The following is an 18,783-nucleotide window of genomic DNA, read 5'->3' on the forward strand; positions in this document are numbered from 1 at the left end:
TTAACTTAGATTTGTGTATATGACATAATAAAGTAGGAAGTAAAGGAATAAGAATAATAAAGCAATGCATGTTTCCTAAGCATCAGTATCATTTAAATAAATAGATACAATGTGGATTAAATCTGTATTAACTGTTGAAACTGTTCATGAGATGTCATGAAGTAACTGCATTGTAATTGTGCATTTAGCTGCATGTTCAAATATATATAGCTGTATGCTTTTGGTGTTTGCCATTATTTATGTTCACAATGAGATGGTAGCTGTTTCTGGTGAATATAAATTGTTGTTTCATCCATGGATTCATCTGTTTTCCCACTAACCATCATACAGTGTGGTATATATATACCATTATGTACACCCCAGTATGTGGCTACCGGGGGTCTTCAACTTTTCATTGGACACCTGATTGGTTCATTTCAAATCAATTAAAATGTGGAAACTAAATGCTGAAACACAATGAAATAATACTTCACTGTAACTATTTTATTATACAAGCAGCCCTACTCGGTCTCTTCATGAGTTAATCCCTTAATAATGAACTCTGAAAACATTGCCATAATGAGCAAGGATTTCTAGAGCAGCAGTTTGGTGGGGCAGCAGTTTGGTGGTGTTTGTAATGTAATAGGACAGTAAGTACTGACATTGGTTCCATGGAATCTTTTCCTCATTACATTTTCCTTGTGAGCAGTACAGTAGCATATCATAAGAGCTGAGAACACCCATGCCTTGTCTCTGTATGAGCCGTTCATTAAGACTACCATGATCAGATGGTGACACGATTTATAGAGATTACAAGGATGACAATAGCATATGCAATATGCATAAATATGTTTGTAATTAAATTGTAAATTGTAATTAAATTAACAGAATCAAGTCTGATAGTAGGCATATAGCTGTAACATTCTGTCATCGTAGTGCCACAGTACTTACACTGTATCCATTCATGACCATTGCATTTCAGACCATGGAACGATTAAACCAATTTGACACATGAATGCTACTGCTCTGTAGCATCATTTGAATAAATTCACGCTGAGAAGTGTTTGAGCGTACTCCGATAAATGCTCCTGCTCATATAGCAGCTTTTATACTGCTCAGCTTCTTTACCTGGACTGAGCTTCTCCCTGATCTGTGCAACTGAGGACCAGCAAAACATTGTTTTGGAGGTTTGAGTGGCGACCTTTTGATAAAGCAGACGTGCATAGGCTACAGGTTGTGTAATGTGATTTCACTGAAAGATCCCAGTGGCTTGGTGATTTGATTGAGGAGGTTATGCTATTCCAAAACCACTATGGTTTCTAAAGGAACACATCCAATTCAGGGTAGTAATTACTTTATCAGTATTATTTTTGATCTACAATGATTGGCCACATAATATCCTATGGTAGAGATCAGGGTGTACTGTATGTTTGTATCTATCTGTACTCAGCCAGTACACAGAAGCCCCTTTCACATTTGTGAACATATAAATGTCTCAAAAGTTCCGTGTTCCTTGTCACAGAATGTTTGAGAATGATCTGTGACTGGTCACCTGTGCCCAGTTTTTCAAATGTTATCTGGATTTCGCCTCTAGGGTAGGATTAAATGCATAGAAATATAATGAAAAGAAAGGATGAATCATTGACTTGAATGGGGACACCCCTGTGCTATTCATTCTATTTCTATGCATTTAATCCTATCTGATAACTTTTGAAAAACAGGGCCCGAAATATCAGTGGTATAAAGTACTTAAGTAAAATTACTTTAAAGTACTACTGAAGTACTATGTTTTGGGGGGTATCTGTACTTTACTATTTATATTTTTTACAACTTTTACTTCACTACATTCCTAAAGAAAATATTGTACTTTTTACTCCATACATTTTCCCTGACAACCCAAAGTAGTCGTTACATTTTGAATGCTTAGCAAGACAGGAAAATTGTGAAATTCACGCACTTACCAGGAGAACACGTGGTCATCCCTACTGCCTGCCTATGTTCTGGTGGACTCACAAACACAAATGCATCTTTTGTAAATAATGTCTGAGTGTTGGAGTGTGCCCCTGGCTATCCATACATTTTTTAAACAAGAAAATGGTACAGTCAGCTTTGCTTTATATAAGGAATTTGAAATTATTTCTAGTTTTAGTTTTGATACTTAAGTATAGTTTAGCATTTACATTTACTTTTGATTCTTATATTTAAAACCAAATACTTTTAAACTTTTACTCAAGTAGTACTTTACTGGGTGAATATCACTTTTACTTGAGTAACTTTCTATTAAGGTATCTTTTACTTTTACTCAAATATGAAAATTGTGTACTTTTCCCACCACTGCTGAATATATTGTAGATGGGATAAAATGGCACATTGACTTAACAGGTGTTATACTTGGTAATATGGACACCTGGTAAAACAAATCCTGTCCCTTCTCCCCACAGAGGACTTGTCAGATGATGAACAGGTTTTCCCCAAGGAGATCGCCAAGTGGAACTCCAATGACCTCATGGACAAGATTGAGGCGGCTGACGCAGAAGACAACCCTGGTATGGAGACGAGCCCTATGTGTTCTTTATGGGAGATAGGCGAGACAGAGGAGATGGAGTTTGTGTCAGTGTCTTTTTTTACCGACAGTGTTATATTACTCTGATTCTCGACGTTAAAGTGTGTCTCTGGATGTTTCTGCAGGAGAGCTGTACAAGGATATGGCAGGGGACTATGAGAGGGCAGCCAGCGAGGAGAGACTAGATGAGGTAGGTACTTGGGAGGGTGAAGGGCTTTTCAACTGAACATTGGTATACCAACAACACCATGACAGCCAGACCCAAAATTCGTAACATGTTACGTACAGTTGAAGTCGGAAGTTTACATACACCTTAGCCAAATACATTTAAACTCAATTTTTCACAACTCCTGACATTTAATCCTAGTAAAAATTCCCTGTCATAAGTCAGTTAGGATCACCACTTTTATTTTAAGAAAGTGAAATGTCAGAATAATAGAGTGCTTTTATTTCTTTCATCACATTCCCAGTGGGTCAGAAGTTTACGTACACTCAATTAGTATTTGGTAGCATTGCCTTTAAATGGTTTAACTTGGGTCAAACATTTCAGGTAGGCTTCCACAAGCTTCCAAAAATAAGTTGGGTGAATTTTTTTGCCCATTCCTCCTGACAGAGCTTGTGTAACTGAGTCAGGTTTGTAGGCCTTCTTGCTCTCACACGCTTTTTCAGGTCTGCCCACACATTTTCTATAGGATTGAGGTCAGGGCTTTGATGGCCACTCCAATACCTTGACTTTGTTGTCCTTAAGCCATTTTGCCACAACTTTGGACGTATGCTTGGGGTCATTGTCCATTTGGAAGACCCATTTGCTACCAAGCTTTAACTTCCTGACTGATGTCTTGAGATGTTGCTTCAATATATCCACATAATTTTCCTCCTCATGATGCCATCTATTTTAAGATGTGCACCAGTCCCTCCTGCAGCAAAGCGCCCCCACAACATGATACTGCCACCCCCGTGCTTCAAGGTTGGGATGGTGTTCTTCGCTTGCAAGCCTCCCCCTTTTTCCTCCAAACATGACGATGGTCATTATGATCAAACAGTTCTATTTTTGTTTCATCAGACCAGAGGACATTTCTCCAAAAAGTACGATCTTTGTCCCCATGTGCAGTTGCAAACCATAATCTGTCTTTTTTATGGTGGTTTTGGAGCAGTGGCTTCTTCCTTGCTGAGCGGCCTTTCAGGTTATGTCGATATAGGACTCGTTTTACTGTGGATATAGATACTTTTGCATCTGTTTCCTCCAGCATCTTCACTTGGTCCTTTGCTGTTGTTCTGGGATTGATTTGCACTTTTCACACCAAAGTACGTTCATCTCTCGGAGACAGAAGGCGTCTCCTTCCTGAGTGGTATGAAGGCTGCGTGGTCCCATGGTGTTTATACTTGCGTACTATTGTTTATACAGATGAACGTGGTACCTTCAGGCATTTGGAAATTGCTCCCAAGGATGAACCAGACTTGTGGAGGTCGACAATTTTTTTCCTGAGGTCTTGGCTGATTTCTTTTGATTTTCCCATGATGTCAAACAGAGGCACTGAGTTTGACGGTATGCCTTGAAATACATCCACAGGTACACCTCCAATTGACTCAAATGATGTCAATTAGCCAATCAGAAGCTTCTAAAGCCATGACATCATTTTCTGGTATTTTCCAAGCTTTTAAAAGGCACAGTCAACTTAGTGTATGTAAACTTCTGAACCACTGGAATTGTGATACAGTGAATTATAAGTGAAATAATCTGTCTGTAAACAATTGTTGGAAAAATGACTTGTGTCATGCACAAAGTATATGTCCTAACAGACTTGCCAAAACTATAGTTTGTTCACAAAAACTCCACTTTGTGGAGTGGTTGAAAAACGAGTTTGAATGACTCCAACCTAATTGTATGTAAACTTCCGACTTCAACTGTAGATGCGGTCTGGCTGAGATCATATTCAGACAAAATATCAACATTAAACATGCAGGAGGTATGAGCTAAAGGGAAACTTAAAACCCAGTCACCCAGCCACTAAAGCACTCAAGCCTAACAGTAGGTGTTGAAGTGAATATTCTGTGTAGGGCTTTAGTGGTGGCAGTCAGAGAGGTGGACTCCTTCAAGCACTCTCTGTCCTCTTGTGTTCAGATGCGTGGCTCTGTTAGCAGCCAAGCCTATAGCTCTACCATTCCCACCATCACCGTAACCAAGCACCAGTCAGTAAGTAAACTTCCTGTCCCATTGCATAATGGGCCAGAGTAGATCCACAGACACCCTAACAGACCCAGTAGTAACTGCCCTGCTCCTGTCTTTTCCCTAGCCCACCCCCTCTACTCCTCAAACCCCCTATCCCTTATGAAATATTCTCTGAACTGTAGCCGTGCCGTGGAGTGTATTGTGTACAGCCTCTGTGAAAAATGTGAGTTTTTGAACACACAAAAACATCACATTTACATTTTCCCTTTTTATGTGAGTGTGGTTTTGTATTTGTATACAAATGTGTCTCTGCCCTTGGTTTTTCTTGTTGTTGTAGTGGTTGGCTAAAGTTGGAAGTGTTTGCAGTGTGACCAGCTGGGGTGTAGGTTGGTCAGCGTCTCTTAATGATGCGTGTGAGTGTGAGTGTGAAGAGGAAAGCTGGACAGGCATGCTGTTGCTGGATAGGGTGTAGTTATCACAAACTGTATACGCTTCCTGAGTTTCATATCTGAAGGAAGTGGAAGTGCAAACTGAACACACAATGAGATGTTTCGCTATATACTAAAGAGGTGTGTGCAACCACAAAGCCTTGTTATTGTCTCAGTGTGGTTTTGTGAGTAAGTCAAGAAGCATGTTGTCAGTGGTCATGATACTTTAGTAGTCAAGCCAGAAGCATGGTTCTATGGGTGAATGGCTTCATTTCCCTTGAGTTTAACAGATCTCTCTAATGTCCCTCATCCTGCCTTTTCTCTTTACCTCCCATTCACTCCATCCATTCCCCCTCCTTTCCTCCCCCATAATAGGACCTGTCCTCCCAGCAACGTCTGCAGCCTTCTAAGATTCATGTGCTGATCCTGGTGTTACATGGGGGCAACATCCTGGACACGGGCGGAGGGGACCAGACCAGTAAGCAAGGCGACATCAACACTATCAGCACGGCCTTTGACGCAGTGATGCGCGTGCACTATCCCACTGCGCTGGGCCGCATCGCCATCCATCTGGTTCCCTGTCCCGCCATCTGCGCTGAGGCCTTCTCCCTGGTGACCAAGTGAGGGACACACACACTCTACACAGCCGTAGATATTGTGTACACAACCTACTACTATTACTAACCTTCCCCTGTGTGTGTGTCCCTGGCTTCAGTCTCAGCCCATACAGTTATGATGAGAGCTGTCTGTCTAGCAGTCAGGACCACATCCCCCTGGCTGCCCTGCCTCTGCTGGCCACCTCCGCCCCCCAGTACCAGGAGGCTGTGGCCACCGTCATCATGAGAGCCAACCAGGTGTACAATGACTTCATCAGGTCCCTGAACGGGGCAACCTTCTCTGGCCAGGTGAGGAGCTGCTACTGACCTGTCAGCCTCTCCGTTAATACGGGCCTGTCAACCTCTCCGTTGATACGGGCCTGTCAGCCCCTTTGTTAATACGGGCCTGTCAGCCCCTTTGTTGATACGGGCCTGTCAGCCTCTCTGTTGATACGGGCCTGTCAGCCTCTCCGTTGATACGGGCCTGTCAGCCTGTCCGTTGATACGGGCCTGTCAGCCTCTCCGTTGATACGGGCCTGTCAGCCTCTCCGTTGATACGGGCCTGTCAGCCTCTCCGTTGACACGGGCCTGTCAGCCTCTCCGTTGACACGGGCCTGTCAGCCTCTCCGTTGACACGGGCCTGTCAGCCTCTCCGTTGACACGGGCCTGTCAGCCTCTCCGTTGACACGGGCCTGTCAGCCTCTCCGTTGATACAGGCATGGCCTGCTCTTTATTTGGAGCTCTAAAATGGCAAGAGCATGTTTCCAAGTCAAAGAGGAGATTTCTTATGAAAAACATAATTTGGATTTGAATCCTTTCAGCACCAAATGAATTATGTGGGTGTTTTCTGTTTCTGAATTATGTGGGTGTTTTCAGTTTTTTTGAATTATGTGGATGTTTTCTGACACTAGCATTCAATATTTGTCGCAAGTTGAATTTAGTATACAGTTTTCTAAAAAATTGTCAGAGGCTCACATTATTTGACAGATTATTTTTACTTATGTGCGCCTGCAAATGTGTGGGTGTGTTTGATTATGTGGTTATTACAGCTGATTATTTTAAAAGGGGTTGGAAGCCGTTATCTGCATCCTGTTGGATATCTAATGACCTGATCTGTTTTAGTAAATTGACCTGTGATCTCTGTGTAGGTGTGCCTGATTGGGGACTGTGTGGGAGGGATCCTGGGGTTTGACGCATTGTGCAGCAGCAACCAAACTATTGGTGACAGCCAGAACAGCAGCCGCAGGGGCAGTGTAATCAGCGTACAGGTAAGACCTAAACCCTGATGCTTATTTACTCTCTCTGTTCCTAAGCTTTACATCGTTCCCCATACTCCAAATCACAGACACTCACTCACCTAGTAGCTCTAAATAAAAGTTACGACACTCTACTATTTCACCACCACATTTCTCCGCTGAGAAGGACACTTATCCAGCGTCCAACCTAGGTCTGGTGCCATTTGCATGTCAGTCAAGTTCAGCATACATTCCCCATCCTCTGCCCCCCCCATCCCTCCCTGCAGGACCAGGACCTCCTCTCCCCAGGCATCATCATAAACAGTGGGCACGGCTCTGCCTCTCCCACCCTGGAGGGCAGCCGCCACCTGAGCCTCAGCAACATCGACATCCCCCGCTCAGGAGGACCAGACGACTCCAAGAGACAGCAGCCGCGCAAAAGGAGTGGAGACTCCACATACGAGCTGGACACCATCAAACACCACCAGGCCTTCCTGACCAGGTGTGACAGGATCTATGTTACTACAGTTACATGACATCATTGATGTAGCTGATGGATAATAGTTCATGTCACTGTACTGAGAAGGGTATGGCTATGCATGTGATATTGTAGAGTCATGGGTTGCTGTAATCTTTTACCTACATTGATCTGTCTTTCTGTGTTTGTGTGTGTACATGTGGATGTGTATGTGCTTCCCTCTTTCTGACTCTGGCTGTTTGTCTATTGTTTTCCCCTCAGCCTCCACTCCAGTGTCCTGCGGACTGACCCGTGCTCCCGCAGGTCCAGCAGCAGCACCTTCCAGGATGCAGGCTGTCTGGGGAGGTTTGACTTTGAGGTGGCAGACTTCTTCCTCTTCGGCTCTCCTCTGGGCCTTGTCCTTGCCCTGAGGAAGACTGTCATTCCTGTGCTGGATGGTAATCCCACCTAAACAGAGGGAAAATGAATAAAGTGCTTTAAAAATGTGTTATTTTTAATGTGCTATGAATCGGGAAGTGAAAACCAAGGAGGTACTATGGGGTCTTATCTCCTTGAAACCCCTTTCTCCTTCTTTTATGCCTGTCAACGTCTGTCTCCCCTTAGTGGCCCAGCTGCGCCCAGCTTGCCAGCAGGTCTACAACCTGTTCCATCCAGCCGACCCCTCGGCCTCACGCCTGGAGCCCCTCCTGGAGAAGAAGTTCCACCTCCTGCCCCCCTTCAACGTACCCCGCTACACACGCTTCCCCCTGGGGGACGGCAACTCCGCTCTACTGGGTGAGCACACTGGAATGAGAGCTGGAAGAGTTCACTCAGACACACACACTCACACACAAGCCAGTACCTGTATGAGCATATATCTGTTGTGGAAATATATGCAAACAAAAAATGTACTCATTTGTTACATTCATTGGTTATATAGCCCTTGTTTTGATTAACCATTGGGGACTCTGTGGGATGTAGCAGACTGTGTAGAAACTGACAAATGTGATGGATTATGTTGTTTGTTTTTTGTTGTTTGACTTGTTGATTATGTTGTTTGACTTCTCTCCCACATGTACAGGGAATGTCTCCGATACCTATTGCCAGTGGTCTGTTGATTGCTATAGAGAGAGGCACCGAAAATAGCTTCAAGTTGAGAAAAATGAAGAAATAAAATGGCCGAACTCTATGCAGTGCATTCAGAAAGTATTCAGACCCCTTCCCTTTTACGTTACAGCTTTATTCTAAAATGGGGAGAAGGGTTTTGGTCAGGGAGGTGACCAAGAACCTGATGGTCACTCTGACAGAGCTCTAGAGTTCCTCTGTGGAGATGAGAGTACCTTCCAGAAGGACAACCATCTCTGCAGCACTCCACCAATCAGGCCTTTATGGTAGTGGCCAGACAGAAGCCACTCTTCAGTAAAAGGCCCATGACAGCCCTCTTGGAGTTTTCCAAAAGGCACCTAAAGGACTCTCAGACCATTAGAAACAAGATTCTCTGGTCTGATGAAACCAAGATTGAATTCTTTGACCTGAATACCAAGCATTAACATCTGGAGGAAACTGTGACTTATGGTGGTGACAGCATCATGCTGTGGGGATGTTTTTCAGCGGCAGGGACTGGGAGACTAGACTGGATCGAGGGAAAGATGAACAGAGCAAAGTACAGAGAGGGAGAACCTGCTCCAGAGCGCTCATGACCTCAGACTGGGTCGACGGTTCACCTTCAAACAGGACAACAACCCTAAGCACACAGCCAAGACAACGCAGGAGTGGCATTGGGACAAGTCTCTGCATGTCTTTTATTGGCCCAGCCAGAGCCCGAACTTGAACCCAATCGAACATCTCTGGAGAGACCTGAAAATAGCTGTGCAGCGACGCTCCTCATCCAACCTGACAGAGCTTGAAAGGAACTGCAGAGAAGAATGGGAGAAACACACAAAATAAAATACCATTTTATTTGTCACATGCGCCGAATACAACAGGTGAAATGCTTACTTACAAGCCCTTAACCAACAATGCAGTTTTAAGAAAATACAGTAAATGAATAAAAATAAACAAAGCGATAAGAATAACAAATAAAGGAACAGCAGTAAATAACAATAGCAGGGCTATATACAGGGGGTACCAGTACAGAGTCAATGTGCGGGGGGCACCGGTGTCGAGGTAATTGAGGTAATATGTACATGTAGGTGGTGTTATTAAAGTGATTATGCATAGATAATAACAGAGAATAGCAGCAGCGTTCCCGGGGGAGGCACATTGCAAATAGTCTGGGTAGCCATTTGATTAGCTGTTCAGGAGTCTTATGGCCAAATCTTTTGAGTCTCCAGAGGGAGAATCGGTTTTGTCGTGCCCTCTTCACGACTGTCTTGGTGTGCTTGGACCATGTTAGTTTGTTGGTGATGTGGACACCAAGGAACTTGAAGCTCTCAACCTACTCCACTACAGCCCTGTCGATGAGAATGGGGGGCGTGCTCGGCCCTCCTTTTCCTGTAGTCCACAATCATCTCCTTTGTCTTGATAAAGCTGTGCAAAGCTTCTAGGGTGATACCCAAGAAGACCCGAGGCTGTAATCACTGCCAAAGGTGCTTCAACACAGTACAGAGTAAAGGGTCTGAATACTTATGTAAATGTGATATTTCAGTATTTTATTTTTAATACATTTGCAAAACTTAAAAAAAACATGTATCATTATGGGGTATTGTGTGTAGATTGATGAGGGGGAAAAAACGATTTCATAAATTTTAGAATAAGGCTGTAACGTAACAAAATGTGGAAAAACTCAAGGGCTCTGAATACTCCAAATGCACTGTATGCTGTATATGACTTTGGTTAGAACCAACAGAGTCTGATTTAGAATCCAAGAACAGCATCATCCTGCTCCCCTTAGCTCTACTACAACCTGTTGTTGCCTTAGTTACTCCTACTGCAGTATTTCCTGTAGCTCTAAGGGCTTGACTCGCAAATCCTGTTTCACATTTCTGTTGTTCTTGTTATTGTTTCATGTTTTCTGTGTCTTCATTGTCTTCCTTTCCCCTCTCTCGACCTCCTGCCCCCATCTCTGAAAAAACCTACCCCCTTACCCTGAAAACCCTGCCCCCTACCCTCTGATCCCCCACCTCCCCCTTTAGTGGAGACAGTCCAGAGCAACCCCCAGCTCCTGCTCGATAGTGGGACCCCCCTCTCTTTCCGCTGTCAGGAACCTATCAGCGAGACCTGCATCCCTGTGCCCGTGCTAAACTGGCAGGAGGGCTCCCTCAAGGCCACACCTGCTGTTCTAGAGTGTGTGTAGCCTCTCCTCTTCACTTGCATCCCCCGATGTCTCTCACTCTGTGTCGTACATGTCTTTTTGTGTTAGTTGCACCCTCTTTCCACACTGATTTTGTCTGTGTGTATGTTTTCACACCCTTACCAATACTGGTGTATTAGAATGCTTTGGGAATGTTACCCCACTCAAGAGTTGGGGTCACATTACTGGCTGTTCCAGGTCAATCATGTCCTATATGAGCCCTCGTTCTGCAGGATTCAGTCCATTGCCTTTATTATAGCTCATTAGCATGGCCCTCAGAATCTCTAAACATTTTTATGATTTACAGAGACTGCAATGGGTACCACAGTGAATGAAACCTTGACCTGGAAGAGTCTGTCCTTGTTTTGCTGTGTTTCGCTAATGCCATAAATGATTTATGTCCTTTGTAATGGTATGAAAATAGCGTGCCACTTCCTGCACTCGTTGTTGTGATGTGGTTTCTTTGCTGCCGCAGCATCTCCTCAGCATCATATACAAGAGTTGGGGATTGTGTTTTAAGGTGGTAGGCAAAGGTCTCCATTTAAACCATAACTGTCTTCTGGTAGATTTTGCCAAATCTGAGGCTTGGAAGCTAAACGGACTGTGTTGCTCAGATGTCGGCTTGAATCATGGAACCCTGCCCCTTGCATTGTAATTGTGTATCCTTGTGTTTTTCTGCTTGTGATGGTGGTGAATATAGTATCTCCTGACTTTTTTGTTACAACAACATGTCGATTAGCTTCACATACTAAATGAGACTGTTACCACTTTAGTTATACATGGTAATAATCCAGCTAATCATTTGACAGATATTAAAAACTTTGAGGCATAGTGCTGTGACAACCAATGGAGTAACATCTCACTTTTAACATGCTGTTGTATTAATCAGTCCACTATCTGATCACTCACTGATTGTCCAAGAAATCTGATGTTGGCACCTGCTGGTTTCTGAAACCATGGTGTGGTCCATCACATTTCTTGGTTGCAACCCCCTCCTTCTCATCCTGTTCCCTCGCTGTTCATCCTCCTCTTGTCTTGTCTATGTCTAATGGGATCTCCTTGTTTCGACTCAATAGCGGATGTTGTTCAGTCTCATGGTGGTGTCTTCATGGACAGTTCGTACCCCTCCTCCCCCGTTACGGGCCCCCACTGCAGGGGCCTGCGCAGGGCCAGTGAGGTCAGCATTGCCAGCCAGGTTTCAGGAATGGCAGACAGTTACACTGCCACCAACATAGCCAACAGTAAGTGTTCTCGTTACCACAAGTATCTCTCTCAACTCCTCTTTCAGTCAATCTCTTCTCTCTCCTTAGTTCGACCCCCTCTTTTCTTTTCTGTCCTGTTCTATCTTCCTCTTCCTACTCCACCGCACTCCTTCAATCTCCTCTCAATCTTTTCTCTCTCGCTCATTCTAACCGTCCTTACTCAGACTGCACACATCACTCAGTGCACCGGATCCCGAGCGGCTCTGTAGGGACCCAGTTGTGCCTGCATTCACGGAATAACCACATAGTTACCTGCTAGCTAGCGCCAACACATTATGACACGTGTGATGGATTGCACTGCTCTAAGCCCCTTCATCATAGAGGGAGCAAACAGTGGACGTTGTCCATTGTTCAAATACAATGTGCCAGAAGATTATCACTCTACTACTAAAGAAACCAAAGCTCACCTCCTTTCACTGTGTGTCTGTCTTACTCTGACCCATTGTTTGGATATAAATGCAAAGGCTGCGTTCTGCATTTATTTAATGTTTGCCATGCATGTAGAGACCCGTTTAGCTGAATCATTCCTGCATTGTTCGCTCCCTGTCTCACTGTCTGCCTAGGTGACCAAGCTTCTGTTGTTTGTTGTAAAGATTTTCTCCCAAAGTAGTGGATATGTCCTATATAAGGCCTAATAACACCTACAGAAGTATCTCATGGCTTTAAAAACATTTCTAGTTCATGGTTATTGGAAGAAATTCCATGGAAAACGTTTTTCACTGTTCAGGAATACAACAAAACTAAGAGTGCACAATATGTTGTGAAAAAAAGTATGAAAATGGGTTTTGTTGAATAAATAATTATAACCTTTTTTTCAGTTCATCTGAGGACCAATCAGACACTCAATTGAATATTTTGTTTTGAAGACATTTTCAGGTTGTGAATGCAGCTCGAAGCAAAAGTACTTCACATGTATGTTTGTAAACTGGAATTAACTGCATTATACAGTATGACACCAATTTCCTTTGTCATTATTCATCAAGCATTTTCACCTGGTTTCTTTCTTTTTCTTTTGTTTCCCATAGCACAACCATGCCAAATTAACCAAACCAAAAAACTCAGCCTTTTGTCCCAAATCGCCCTGACATCACAAACCAAATTATCCCTGAGAAGCCCCCCTAAATCCCATAGAAAAGAAAGGACTGATCCAGTCCGAGGATCTACTGACACAGACAACGGGCCACAACCAGACCCAGAGGCAGACCCAGACGCTAACAGAGGTGTAAGCCCCTGTGGCTCTGGTCAGTTAGAGAGACACCTGTCAGCTGGCCTGGATTATACCATATATGACCTGGTCTCCCTGGACTCCCAGGCAGAGGTGGATCAAGGTATTCTTCTAAGGGAGTGGACCCTATCAACTCTGTACCAAAGCCAGGCTGAGGCTACTACTGACTCCTATCCTCCTCCTCTTTAAATCCTAATTTATTGTGCAATCAATCTCTTTTCAATATGCTTCTTGGCTGCCCTAGACATCTCCCAGCTTGACTCACTCTCCCTCTCTGTTTCTATGATGAACTCTGCTCTGAAAGGACTGACCCCAACCCTCTTCCCTGGTGGAATATGTCTATTGTATACAATAGTCCCAACAAACTTTACACTCTAAAAGTGTAACATACCCATCATCCAAATGATATAGCGGGAAGGCTACTGGCCCAATTTGCCAGTCTCTGCCTCACACTTAAACACCATTGAACATAGGTGAGTTCATGAGAAGTCCACCACCAACAAAATGGAGGATATGTTTACAAAACCATCACACCATTTTACCACTGCCATGTGGTGGAGCCCTATGGACACTGTAACAGATAAGGTTCAACAGATATTTTTGTCCCAGACTGTTCTGGAGGCAAACATGAATTGATCAGTGACAGTCCCAGTGTGAATCCACTTAGTTAAGGTTTATTTGGTGTCTTTTTAATCCCATCTTCCCGTTTCTTCATGTTTCATATACTAATACAAATAACTATGCTGCTTTAACATTGACTCATGTTTCATATACTAATACAAATAACTATGCTGCTTTAACATTGACTCATGTTTCTTGTACTAACTTTAACAATATAATTATTGCATAAACATGATCTTCCCTCCTATATTTGTTTCAAAGCTTTGTCAGCTGGGAGTAACACTCTTCAACTCCTGTCATATTTCCCTTCTAGCTGAGGAACTGCTGTGGACTATCTGGGCTTTGATAGTTGTTTATGAATGAATGCAGTCTTCCTTCAAACGGTTAATGTTTTTACCTTTCCAGGGGTGTGTATTGGGATGTTTTTGCCCCTCTGCCCCCATGCCACCCCACCCTTACCCATGTATCCCCTCTCACCGTGCAGTCGCAGCCCGTTGGTGGGGAACCAAGCGTATGGACTTTGCCTTGTACTGCCCTGATGCCCTGACAGCCTTCCCCACAGTGGCACTACCGCACCTCTTCCATGCATCCTACTGGGAGTCCACGGATGTAGTGTCCTTCCTGCTGCGGCAGGTAAACTCACCCACCAAACATCCATGGCCTGTGCTTCTCGCCCCCTTTACACTAGACTAGGCATGGTGAGTAGGTATGGGGTCATCTATATGTTTCTTTTAGGTGATGAGGCATGAAAACTCCAGCATACTGGAGCTGGATGGTAAGGAGGTGTCAGAGTTCACTCCATCCAAACCTCGGGAGAAGTGGCTCAGGAAGAGAACCCACGTCAAGATCAGGGTACGGTCTGGTCCAATCAGAACAGTGTTGACCACTTGAAGAGATTCATTCTATAGGCTAACACTGTAATTGTCTCAATCTATTCATGAGTGTGTGTCTTTGACAGAATGTGACAGCCAATCATCGTGTGAACGATGCAGTGTTCACAGAAGATGGGCAGCAGATTGTGACTGGCCGCTTCATGTACGGACCTCTGGACATGGTCACATTGACAGGGGAGAAGGTGGGCCCTCTCTCTCAGCAATCATTATTTTTATTTATCATTACAACAATGAAAACAGTATGTGTGTAACACAAAGGCCTATATATAGATATATATATATATACCTCCCATCTTATGTACTAATCCCTCCATCCATGAGTCATATCTGTATTTGTTTTCAATCCAACACACAGCACATGTATGTTCAAATCCTATGTGTTTGTGTTCATAGTGGTCGTATATCTCTATGTTTACAGGTGGACATCCACATCATGACCCAGCCCCCATCTGGAGACTGGGTGTACTTTGACACGGAGCTGACCAACAGCAGCGGCCGCGTGTACTTCATCATCCCAGAGAGCAAACGGCTGGGGGTTGGTGTCTATCCGGTCAAACTGGTGGTCAGGTGAGACTGGGGGTTGGTGTCTATCCGGTCAAACTGGTGGTCAGGTGAGACTGGGGGTTGGTGTCTATCCGGTCAAACTGGTGGTCAGGTGAGACTGGGGGTTGGTGTCTATCCGGTCAAACTGGTGGTCAGGTGAGACTGGTCCGGTCAAACTGGAGGTCAGGTGAGACTGGGGGTTGGTGTCTATCCGGTCAAACTGGTGGTCAGGTGAGACTGGGGGTTGGTGTCTATCCGGTCAAACTGGAGGTCAGGTGAGACTGGCATCTATGGCACGCTCTTCTATGGCCTCTTTCAGCCAATCCAGTCCCGAGGACTGATACGTGGTGACCTCGCTTTTACATTTCTCTAATATATATTTTTTATTCTGTTTCTTAATTTTTTTCCATTTGTATCCATCTCTCCTCCTCCATCATGAAATTATTTTGTGTCCCATCACTGCCAGGGGGGATCACACATTTGCAGACAGCTACCTGACAGTGCTTCCCCATGGGACAGAGTTTGTGGTGTTCAGTATAGATGGGTCATTTGCTGCCAGTGTGTCCATCATGGGGAGCGACCCCAAAGTGCGCGCCGGAGCAGTCGACGTGGTCAGGTAATATGCACCTGGCATCATCACTTGGTGGATAGTCATAACCACCAAAATGATTGATCTCTGTTTTTGTTTCTATAATTGTATTGCACTCTCTCCACTCTTTCTTATACTGTTGGATTTCTTTCCAGGCACTGGCAGGACCTGGGCTATCTGATCGTCTATGTGACAGGGCGTCCAGACATGCAGAAGCAGAGAGTGGTGGCCTGGCTGTCTCAGCATAACTTTCCCCATGGCATCGTGTCCTTCTGTGACGGCCTGGTCCACGACCCACTCAGACACAAGGCCAACTTCCTCAAGTCACTCATGGAGGTCAGGATGGGAGTGGGGGTTGGGTGGTGGGTTTCTGGAGGGGACTGAAGGTGGGTAACAGGCTGGGGGTAGGTTCAAAAGTAGTTGAGGGCTAAGGGGAATGGTGCAAAATGCATGATGGGGGACAATGAAGGGAGAATAGATGATTGAGGAGATGGGGCAAACAAAAAGATAATGAGAGAGATTTTCAAGAAAATAAGTTGTCTTGGTCAGAATTTATAGATGACACGTAATTTTCTGGGTCTACAGGCTCACATGAAGATCTTTGCTGGCTACGGTTCTACCAAAGACATTTCCGTCTATACCTCCATCGGCCTCTCTCCCTCCCAGATCTACATCATTGGCCGACCATCCAAGAAGATGCAAGCTCAGTGCCAGGTACGATACACATGCACTTCTGACATTTTGAGTTTAGTTCTGGTCCTGAAGTTTACTATATGCAGCACGCCATTACATTTTATGATTGTCTCTTTCCCCTGCCTGTCCCAACAGTTCATTACTGAGGGCTATGCGACCCACCTCTCTCAGCTGGAGTACAACCAGCGCTCTCGGCCACCAAAGACTAGCAGTTCCCGCATGGTCCTACGGAAAGGCAGCTTTGGTCTGGGTGCAAAAAGCGACTTCCTGCGGAAGCGGAACCACCTGCTGCGCACCATCTCCGCTCAGCCGGCCCCCAGCTCGTCCACCGGCAGCGGCCACAGCAGACCAGAGCGCACACAGAGCCAGTCAGACAGCCACAGCCACAGCCAGCACGGCCCGGGACCAGCCCAGCGCAGCATGAGCATGGCAGCAGGCTGCTGGGGCCGCAGTGGCAGCACAAAGCTGGAACCTGGGATTTTCAACCCAAAGTAGGGTTAGAGAGGTAGATAAGAGAGGGAGGATAAGGAAAGTGTGTAAAGTTAGAGAAGAGGATGAAAATGAGAAAGGAGGGAAAGCCTGCAAAATAATAAAATAAATTGAAATTGAGATGACAAGTAATTTCAAGATGGGGAGAGATGCTGAAAGTAGGCTTTCAAGGCTCTATATATAGACAGGAAGTAGAATGAGAGAATACAGCATTGAAAACCTTAGGTGCTACGAACCAGTCTTTGTAAAGCGACACCATCAACATACCTGAATCAACAAAAATATACGGTCAGAGGCTCTTTTTACTTCAGACAGTGATACAATGGAGAAAAGCCTTTTAAGAAGCATCTTATTTAAGCAAGGAACATGCATGCACAACACACAAACCATTGGCCAACAATAGCAAAAGTTGCTAAAGAAAAAGTTGCATATTGTTTTAGTGTTTATTTATCAATGTCTGTAATACCATATCAATATACATAGTGTGTGTCCTGGACTGGGGCTTCAGAGTGGAGCTGGTTCCATTCTCTGGTAATTCAGCGCCCCCATGCTGCAGGTTTGGGTTAAGTCCTGATAGATCAATGTTCCCCATCTTCCACCCTGGGCTATACAGGTGTGTTTTATCCTCCTTGCACCATGGCAGTCTACAGTCTCTCAGAACCACACAAATACAGCCAATATAGAATCATGGCATTTCTTCAGATACTGCAATACTCCCAGGTTTGTGTACCAATTGCTCTTTGGTTACAGTTGAGAACCCAATTATTGTCTGTGCTATCATACAGAATGTTACATTAGCTATAGGCCACTGCAATCATTACCTACACAACAGGTATATTTATAGATATCACTTTCAGGTCAAACTTGTATTACTGTAAGGTGATGTGCCAAAGTAGGCCGTATGAAATTGTATACTATATGTGAAGCGATAAGCTGAATCCAAGATGTTCTTTGAGACAGGCTGAAACTGCTCTGTGGTCCTCGTTTGGGATGATTGATTGTATAGTTGAAGATGATCAAGGCTTGTCTATAATATTGTTTGTTGAGCTGGGGTCAGGTCTACCAAGGGGCCCTTATCTAGTATCCTCTTCACACGGAAGAGATTCACATTCAGGATACACTTTTTAATTATTTTTAGATAGATATAAATGTATATATACTTTTTTTGTTTTAGTTCTGTTAACTACATAGTGTTTCATTTTCTAGGTTGTTTTCTCAAGCAATCATTCGCAGCAGCCAATACACAGCAGAGGTATTTGCCTTGCACAGTATTGTATTTCTACCAGATTGACTGATCATGCAAATCACAAGACTTGTATTAATGTATCTGCTATTATTACAGTGCATTCGGAAACTATTCAGACCCCTTGACTTTTGCCACATTTTGTTATTCTAAAATGGATCAAATTACTGAAATTAATTTTCTCATCAATCTACACACACCATAATGACAAAGTGAAAACAGGTTTTTAGAAATGTTTGCAAATGTAAAAAATGTAAAGGACATAAGTATTCAGACTTTTGCTGTCAGCTCAGGTGCATCCTTTTTCCATTGCTTATCCTTGAGATGTTTCTACAACTTGATTGGAGCCCACCTGTAAATTCAATTGATTGGACATGATTTGGAAAGGCACGTATATAAGTTCCCACAGTGAAAAAATCAAGCCATGAGGTCGAAGGAATTGTTTGTAGAGCTCCGAGACAGGATTGTGTCGAGGCACAGATCTGGGGAAAGGGTACCAAAAAAT

At 44.1% G+C, this 18,783-nt stretch overlaps 1 protein-coding gene across 6 annotated transcripts in view; it reads left to right on the forward strand.

The window, feature by feature from the left end:
* LOC112245941 (membrane-associated phosphatidylinositol transfer protein 2) overlaps window positions 1–18,398 on the forward strand; it is a 76,235-nt gene extending 57,837 nt beyond the window's left edge. For 2 of the 6 annotated variants that reach the window (XM_024414158.2, XM_042320601.1), the window contains exons 8-26: window positions 2,421–2,525; window positions 2,668–2,732; window positions 5,516–5,760; window positions 5,856–6,045; window positions 6,885–7,004; window positions 7,259–7,473; window positions 7,711–7,886; window positions 8,053–8,223; window positions 10,563–10,715; window positions 11,797–11,961; window positions 13,008–13,310; window positions 14,313–14,461; window positions 14,564–14,680; window positions 14,787–14,903; window positions 15,140–15,288; window positions 15,731–15,880; window positions 16,009–16,189; window positions 16,439–16,567; window positions 16,682–18,398. In XM_024414158.2, coding sequence (XP_024269926.1) covers window positions 2,421–2,525; window positions 2,668–2,732; window positions 5,516–5,760; window positions 5,856–6,045; window positions 6,885–7,004; window positions 7,259–7,473; window positions 7,711–7,886; window positions 8,053–8,223; window positions 10,563–10,715; window positions 11,797–11,961; window positions 13,008–13,310; window positions 14,313–14,461; window positions 14,564–14,680; window positions 14,787–14,903; window positions 15,140–15,288; window positions 15,731–15,880; window positions 16,009–16,189; window positions 16,439–16,567; window positions 16,682–17,041 — 3,260 coding nt within the window. In that variant the 3' untranslated portion in view covers window positions 17,042–18,398. The remainder of the gene's footprint in view (window positions 1–2,420; window positions 2,526–2,667; window positions 2,733–5,515; window positions 5,761–5,855; window positions 6,046–6,884; window positions 7,005–7,258; window positions 7,474–7,710; window positions 7,887–8,052; window positions 8,224–10,562; window positions 10,716–11,796; window positions 11,962–13,007; window positions 13,311–14,312; window positions 14,462–14,563; window positions 14,681–14,786; window positions 14,904–15,139; window positions 15,289–15,730; window positions 15,881–16,008; window positions 16,190–16,438; window positions 16,568–16,681) is intronic. The other 4 variants (XM_024414160.2, XM_024414159.2, XM_024414161.2 and 1 more) reach the window with 4 other exon arrangements.
* The last annotated feature ends 385 nt before the right edge of the window (window positions 18,399–18,783 follow it).

The sequence above is a fragment of the Oncorhynchus tshawytscha genome, linkage group LG04, assembly GCF_018296145.1.
Source record: "Oncorhynchus tshawytscha isolate Ot180627B linkage group LG04, Otsh_v2.0, whole genome shotgun sequence".
NCBI lineage: Eukaryota > Metazoa > Chordata > Actinopteri > Salmoniformes > Salmonidae > Oncorhynchus > Oncorhynchus tshawytscha.